This window comes from Cyprinodon variegatus, unplaced genomic scaffold (genome assembly GCF_000732505.1).
Source record: "Cyprinodon variegatus isolate N-32 unplaced genomic scaffold, C_variegatus-1.0 Scaffold598, whole genome shotgun sequence".
Classification (NCBI taxonomy): domain Eukaryota; kingdom Metazoa; phylum Chordata; class Actinopteri; order Cyprinodontiformes; family Cyprinodontidae; genus Cyprinodon; species Cyprinodon variegatus.
In genome coordinates, this window is record NW_015151051.1 from 302,621 (window position 1) to 310,608 (window position 7,988).

General features: G+C 37.3%; 2 protein-coding genes across 2 annotated transcripts in view; one reads left to right on the forward strand and one right to left on the reverse strand.

Moving 5' to 3' along the window:
• LOC107096101 (metalloproteinase inhibitor 3-like) overlaps nt 1-4,775 on the reverse strand; it is a 22,707-nt gene extending 17,932 nt beyond the window's left edge. Inside the window, exon 1 of the mRNA XM_015392603.1 lies at nt 4,577-4,775. Within this exon, the coding sequence (XP_015248089.1) occupies nt 4,577-4,703 (127 nt within the window). The 5' untranslated portion in view covers nt 4,704-4,775. The remainder of the gene's footprint in view (nt 1-4,576) is intronic.
• Nucleotides 1-7,988, forward strand: part of syn3 (synapsin III) — a 141,177-nt gene that overhangs the window by 77,099 nt on the left and 56,090 nt on the right. The gene's annotated exons all lie outside the window — the stretch shown is intronic.

A 7,988-nucleotide genomic window follows, 5' to 3' on the forward strand; every position in this document is an offset into this window, starting at 1 on the left:
TATATATATATATATATATATATATATATATATATATATATATATATATATATATATAATATAATTTTTTTGCAACATCAACACCAAGTCAAATTCCTTGTAATTGCAAACCTGTGGTAGAAAGTCAGGCTCATTAGAATCTGCCTTTTTTGTAGTACATCGGATTTTAAACTGATTTTTTTACATATTGAATTCCTTTTCTGGTGAAAATTCCCTTGCAATAAAATTCAGATGCAAAAAATGTGCCTGTAAAAACCTTTTGGTGAAGTGAAGCCAAACCAATCTACGCTGGATGCAGTAAAGCAGCTTCTAGCCAATGAAATTAGCTCATTTAGTCTAAAAATAGCCTCTTCTTCTGGATCGTACCATTTTTGCAGCTGAATTTTTAGCACATTTTTACCTGATAAAAAATCAGCGTAAGGATTTAATTGTGTAAAAAAATGTGGTGTTTAAAAGTCGATGTAAAGAAAAAGGCAGATTCCAATGAGTCTGAATGTTTTTCTTCCATTCAAACCTACTTGGCAGTAAACTGGATTCAGATTCTGGAAAAGCGTTTCTATTCTGGCTGAAACTAATAATTAGTTTGAAAACTGATGAAAACACTTTGATTGCAAAATGTGATCAAATAGGAATATTTACAGTTTTTTTTAACTTTGTCTCTCGTTTCAGTTCTGATAAACTTTACAATGAAAGTTTTTTTGGGCACAGTTTCCTTTAACAATTACATAACAGTTTGCAAATATTCCATCACTTCATTAGCTTTAAAGTTTCCAGTGAAGGTCAGACATTCCAGGGTTTAACTAACACAGCGTCTAATATATTCCTCGTTTCTAAGGTAGCTGTTATCAGGTTACATCTTTAATCAGAGTTTCTAAATGTGTATTTTAGTTTAAACCTGGCTAAAGTGGTGAGGTCATAGTTTAAAGTCGTAATCTAAATGCTGTGATGGGTGTATATTGGGCCATTGTCTACAGCCCCCACAGCGGCCCTCACGGTACAGGGTCATTACAGGGGGGAGGGGGCTGAGCTGGAGATTTGATACGCCTGGATCGGGGGGGATAAACATCTCAGGCTCGTCCGGAATCCCGACTCTGACATCTCCTCGTATTTCATCCAACGTTCAGGAAAACTCTGGAAGCCTCCTGCTCTTACATAACGCGCCTCACTGCAGGAGTCTGAATCCCGCTTATCAAGCCGTCACCTGTGACGCCGCAGAGGAGGAAGCGAGCGCCGAACCCCCAGGAAGCCTAAATCCAACCCAATCTAAGCATAAATCAAATCCAAAGCAAAGTTTGTTTTGGTTCTAGAAGCTTTTCTCTGCAGAACAAATCCGTCTCAGCAGGAATTCCTTGGAGGTGAACCAGGGAATGGTGCAACCTTGTAACGCCGTTCTCCTGCCACCCGTTCATCCAGGAACAAGCTTCTTAACAAACCTTCACTCTGACCTGGCAGACGGCCATGATCTTCCTTAGGGGCGGACCTTCAGTGATTGACCTGTTCCAACAAAGCCAATTAGGTCCCTGAATGTCACAGTTAAATAACATCTAGATCTGTCCATCAGCGGCTCTATGGCCGTCGGTTCAACCTGAGCAGGAGTTGAAAAACTAGAAAAACGCCTCGCTTGTCCATATTCCTCACAGCGTAAACAGACCGGCCTCCATAACCCAGTTTCCAGGGCTTTTTCTTTGCCGTTCTTTTTCAGCGGTGCTGGTGGGCGATGATGATGAGGATGATGATGGGCTGGGGCCAAAAAAACAAGAGCAACAAGCTTTGAACTCCCCTCCAGGTCTTAAAGCGGGAACATCCAGGCTGGTTGGCTTTGATGTCGACAGAGAAAATTACAGGGTTTCTCTCTCATCACCTGAATGCCCCCCCCCTTCATGTTGCCAGACTCTGAGTGTTAGAAGCAGAAGCAGACCTTCTTTACGCATTCTTTACGTCCAGATTATTCAGCAGCAATAGATCTGGGAGCAGTTTCTGAACGACGGCGACTTTCCAAAGCAAATCTGAATCTAAGGCTTGGAAACAGGATTGGTTGAATGTTCCCATTAAAGTCCAACATCAGCAGCCATCCAAACCGCTAAAAGGTGTCAGATTAGTGTTTGAGGAGCTTCGTTTTCATTCAATCCAACTGGGTCACTTGGCTAATTTTGCATTAAAAGGTTTAATGATTCAACTTTTATATAAAAACCTTACAAAAAGCCGAGGCACCAAAGAAAAGCTACCAGTGAAAATAAACAGATACGCCAACGATCCTGTAATATTAGAAATACATGTGGAGGAAGCAGCAGGTAAGCTTTATTTCTGTCACGCTTTACACCATCAAAACTAAAACTGTTTGGTGAATTTCTTTATTTTATACCATTTTCTTTGGGCTCACTTGGAAAATACACCACTTCACTATTTTCACATAACCGAGCTGCTCACATTTAGAAAAATACCGGATTATGTGTTAGAATTATGGTTTTAAAACATCAAAAACAAAGAAAAATCAACCCACTGTTAGTTGCTTAATGGTTAGATTAAAATTTGTTCCATCCAATTAATTAATGACAGATTAGTTCCTTTCAGCGCTGTAGTTCACCTGCCGTCCACTGAATGGCGCTGTTGTTCATTCATCAGCGGCGTCTCGCTGCTATTTGCAGGTAATGATAGAGTGGAGGCGACGCTGGAGCAGAAACATTAATAATCTGGGATTATTTACAACTTTTAATGGAGATTAAAATGTTTTGTTTGTAAATATAAACACTTGATAAAGTTCTCGGGTTATGAATAGCGCACATTTAGCCGCCTGTTCAGGCTAAAGCTAAGAGCTACGTCACTGTTAGCGTCCAACAAAAGTGGCAAATAGTCTGACGGTATGTTGGAGCGACATATCGCGCCTTTTAATGATGGTTTTAAATCTTACAGCACTGGAAGTAATACGTGTTTCTATATTTTATTCATGTTTTTTTATTTTTATTCAGTAATCTAATAAGTTCCTGTAGTTCTTCAAATTAAACAGATTAACAGCTAATTCTATGAAATGATCGACACCATCGCGGCACTGAAGCTGTAAAATGTAACGTTTTTAAAGCTTAAAGGGTTTTCCATAAGGTGCAAAAAAAAAAGAGCTGGATTGACCAATATCTTGTAAAGATGCCCTTCCCCAACCTGTTTCTGCTGGCTGGAAAATGCTAAAAAGATCTAATTTAATCTACATGGAAATAAATTCAAAATACGCAATAAATAACATTATTAATTGCATATTAATCTCTCAGATTAGGTTAATTTGTTGGCATTTAAACTGTTTTAATAAAGTTTTGTTTTAAATAAAGTTTTCATAGAATCTCAGATTCTTTCATAAAACATCAACGTCAAAATGTGGTATCTGGTTTATCAGAGCCGCCCTGCCTCCCTAAACCAGGCCCCATTCCCCGGGGGGGGGGGGCTAATCCAGGAGTGCTAATCCAGGTCCCGAGTTGATATTATTCTGGGCTGCAGGGTGAGCATGTCCAGGTAGTAAAACTGGCTGTGTGACGCCTGCTTTACTGCTGGCTGTCCATCACAGAAATCCATCACAGAGGAGATAAATAAAGATCTTATAAAAACATCAAAGCGTTTTAAAGCCCCCGGTTCTGCACACGCTCAAACATTAACGCACTCCACCAAAATTAAACTATATTTACGTTCATGCCGCCCTGGGCAGGGAGCCATCAGAACAGCACATGTGACTTATTTAATACCTCATTTACAAACAGTAAATATCCTCAATTTAGAGAGAAAAGGAACATTAAGGCAGCAGAAAATAAAAGAAAATAATAGTCAGAGATGTAGAGATTCTCACAGCCTCTACAGACACAGAGGAGTTAATTATAAACTTAGTTAAATTCTTTTACTTCAGATAAACTGATCCAGGTGTTGCTAAATATCAGGGCTGCAACCAGTGGCCCCTCCAGACATGTTTCATCATCGCGGGGCCCCAGATGGGGTCACTAAAACTCTTGGGGTGGCCACTAAAACTAAAGGCCATAATGTCCTATGGGGGTAAAGCTGCCTGCAGAAATCAAACACAGATCCTGGTTTATTCTGTGATTTTTAGTGTTCAGCTGCTGGCTGTGCAGAATGGAAGGAAATGATAAACTGACCACCTTGTGCAATACCATGGACAGCCTCCTGGTGGCGCCACTGGCTGCAAATCGATTAATCTGATGATTAATAATCTGATAGTAAAAGGTTCCTAAATAAAGACTTTTTGTGAAATCAAGTTTTTCTACTGGAAAGTTTCTGGATTATAGAGCAGATTGACAGAAAAAAAAAAAAGATTTCTATCTTAAATGCAAAATATTTTTCTACAATCTTGGTGTAATTCCTGCTCTCTGTCAGCTAAAGGCAGGATTAACAGTCTCTATAATCCAGTTAATGATTAATCAATTACTGAATTAAATAATTTCAATAATCTGACTGTTTCAGCTCTAATAAATCTATAATAAATCCAGCTTTCTAATCTAATCCTAATTTCCAGTTTTAATGAAGTAACTGAATGATCTCAGGTGCGTCTCTTTGATGTGATGCTGAAGGAATGAATAAAACTCACCGATGTCGGAGTTGCAGAAAGCGTCCTGCGGGTGAGAGAGCGCGCAGGAGCAGCTGTCAGTCATCTGCGGGCTGCAGAGGAGCAGCAGCAGCAGCGGGCTGCTCAGGTGCTGCATGGCGGACAGCATGGCTCCAAACTACCGGTGATAATCTGCCTGAGAGAGCTGGATCACTTCACCTCCTGCAGGGAGTCACTCCTTCTGCCGGAGCAGAGGAGGACAGCCGCTCATATAGCCGCGCGCCTCAGACACGCCCCCCTCATCCCTCCCTCTTCTCAGACTCTACAGCGCGCGGCCGCAGCGGCCAATCAGAGCCCTGCGATGCCCTGAAAATGACGTAGCTGCTCAAACTTTCACCCCCCCCCCCATTCGCCTCCAGTTTGACCAAATAAAACTGCAAAAACAGAGAAGAGGAAAGTTATTTAATCACAAGGAAAATGATGAAAAGATAAAAAATGTGATAAAGAAATTAAATGATTGGTTACAGGAGAAACATCAAAGCTTTTGATCTGCATAAAATCATTAGAATAAAGAAGAAAACTAACAGCGTTGATGAAAAGTTTGACTTGTCTGCATCTAAATGGGTCTAATTCTATGGAGTGGAGTTTGTTCCATTATTGTTGCAAAAAGAAAACAAGTGGAAACTAAAAAAAAAAGAAAAAAAACATGTTTGTTAAATGGAATCAAATAAAATGCATAAAGAAAACAAACCTTACAAGTTTATTATTAACAAAAAGTAACTTTTGCTTTTTTTCTTACATTTTACATTTGTTCTTGTATTTTCAAGATCATATTCTCTTTATTTTTGTGGGCGGGATTTCCTTTTTCTATTGGTCTGCATGGACCAATGTCCTACATTTATTTTTTCTAAATGTCTCAATATAGTTTGAGTTTTATAAATTCTTTTTTTTTTGCATTTCAATGATCTCGTTGCACTCGACGCATTTCTACTGGTCTGAAATGAACTTAAAAAAAAACGTTTTTGTTTGTTTTGGACTCGAAGTGAAATAGAATTTGATCTAAAAAATGAAATTTATAAGAATGCAATCTGTAAAAGAGAAATGTAATAAAATAAAATGAATAAAATTCAAAAATATACATTTGAAAAAAAATTAAGCTGAAATAATCAAATCTGTAGACAAAAATGTCAAAATAAGTTTGAAAAATAAAATAAAAAACAGAAATAGAAACAATATAACAATTGACTCTTAAAACATTTTTATTTTTGGATGAACTTTTTCACATTATTTTCACTTTATGTCCGACATAATGTTAATATAAAAATTTGTCTTTGCTCCGTTTGCTGAATCAAGTTGTAAAGTTATCACTGAAGGTGGGATAAGTTTTCTAGAATCTTCCGTGTGTCTGGACCATCTGCCGATGATCCTAAACTGTCTGTAGACGGGATCTACCATGCCTTTACAGAAAATAATAATTTATGCACACGGTCAAAAGCAGCTTTTAATTTGACAACTTTGTTTTTTTTTCCATCTATGAAGTGAATTTTGTTCCATTTTTATTGTAAGCAACATTATTATCTATCTAAATATCTACAAAAAATGAAATCCAAGAAAAAACAAACTCCAGTTTTCTCATATTTCTTTTTATTGTTTTTTTGTTTTGTATTTTTCCAGATTTCATTTGCTCATTATTTTTTCCTGTTTTTAAACATATTTTATATTTAATAATTTTTTTTTTACTTCAAACACAAATGCTCACTCTTGACCAATACAAATATTGTTGCTGATACTGACCAATAGAAATGCGTCTTTGCTCCTCGCTCCAGAGGAAAGCCCCGCCCCCAGAAGAGAAGAAAGGAATGAACATCTTAAAAATTAGTTTGAAAAAAAAAATTCACATAAACACAAAAAGGGTACATGACAAAATTCTGAACTAATAACATAAAAAACAGATTTAAAATTAAATAATTTGATAAAAATAAATCTGAGCAAACATCAAAGTAACTCTCAAAACTTTTTTTATTAAGAGTTTTATTCCCAAATTTCCATTGACGAAACATTTCTGGTAAATTTTTGGTTTTATTTACAAAAAGTGTTGCAAAAATAATGTAATGAAATGAACTCCATACCAGCGTTTCCACTGATTTTCCCTATTTTTGGGCGTAAACACAACCTGCCTTCATTCACTGTTAGCAACATCCGCATCAGCAACATTAGGCCTGTTATAAACCAGGATCAGGTAATGCAGCTTAATCACGCAATCAGATTACGGCAACAATTTTCATTATTCTGCTTTAATATAAGTGATTTGGCTTGAAATAAAAAATAAAACCAAAAACTAAGATGTCGCAGTTGGTGAGACGTGTAGTGGGCTAAACCAATCAGGTGAGGGTCCTGCTCTGGAAGGAAGGAGACGTTCAACCTTTCAGACATCACCTTGGTGGGTATAGATAATTTTTTTAAAATCTAGATTAATCTCACTGTAATCACTGAATTAATCTAGATCATTTGAATTCTGTCAAAAGCATCCATGATTTGCGAGTTCTAACCTAAATAATGCGTAACAGTGAGTCGTTGAGCAGGTTTCTGCAGCCAGGTTAGACCAGGTGGATCATCTCCTGTTTCTAAAATTCATCACAAAACTGCTGCAGAAGCTTTTCTGTGTTCAGATTGTCTCCTGTGATGTGAAGATAACGAGGTTTAAAAAATGTTTCCTAACTCTAGAAATTAAAATGTCTAAAGTGGAGGTCTTCAACATGAGGTTTGCAGCCCCTAGGGGGCTACAGAGGTACTGCATAGGGTCGCCAAAGTTTTTGGTTGATTAGACTTTTTTAATATTTCCTCCTGCATTTTTTTTTCCACTAACTGAAATGTCTTTAAATCCACATTAACATGAATTCAACAGACTTCTTAAATAAATCTCTTTTCCCTACTTGAATGTCAGAAATAGCGTTGAGCTCCAGGTTTTATTCAGCAGCTAAATCAAAGCCTTGTTAATTTTCAGAAAACATGCAAATTAAACCAGAGGAACGGGTCCCCCCCCCTTTGGACTGGGGGTGGTTTGGTCTCTTTGTTAGCCTATGGAGTGTTGGTATTTGGCTTTGCATAAAGCTACTGGATAAAGCCTGGAACTCCTTTCTGATATTTTGAATTAAAAAATCTTCCTGGATGGAAGAGAAACGTCTTCAAACTCGGAAACAAAGTCCAGTGGATTGATTTTAATTTTCTTTGAACCCAGAAGCTATTAGATCAGCTCCTCACATCTAAATCATGCAGCCACCGTATTTCTCCTATTTTCATTGCTGCTTTTAATTAAAAAAACACTAATTATACAGTCACACTGAATTACAGTTTATGTTGGATTATATTTTATTCTTGTGCAGTTAGAATGCAGTAATATTGCATAATATTTTATTTTCTCTGTATTTAATGACTCATTAAACCAGTGAAGCAG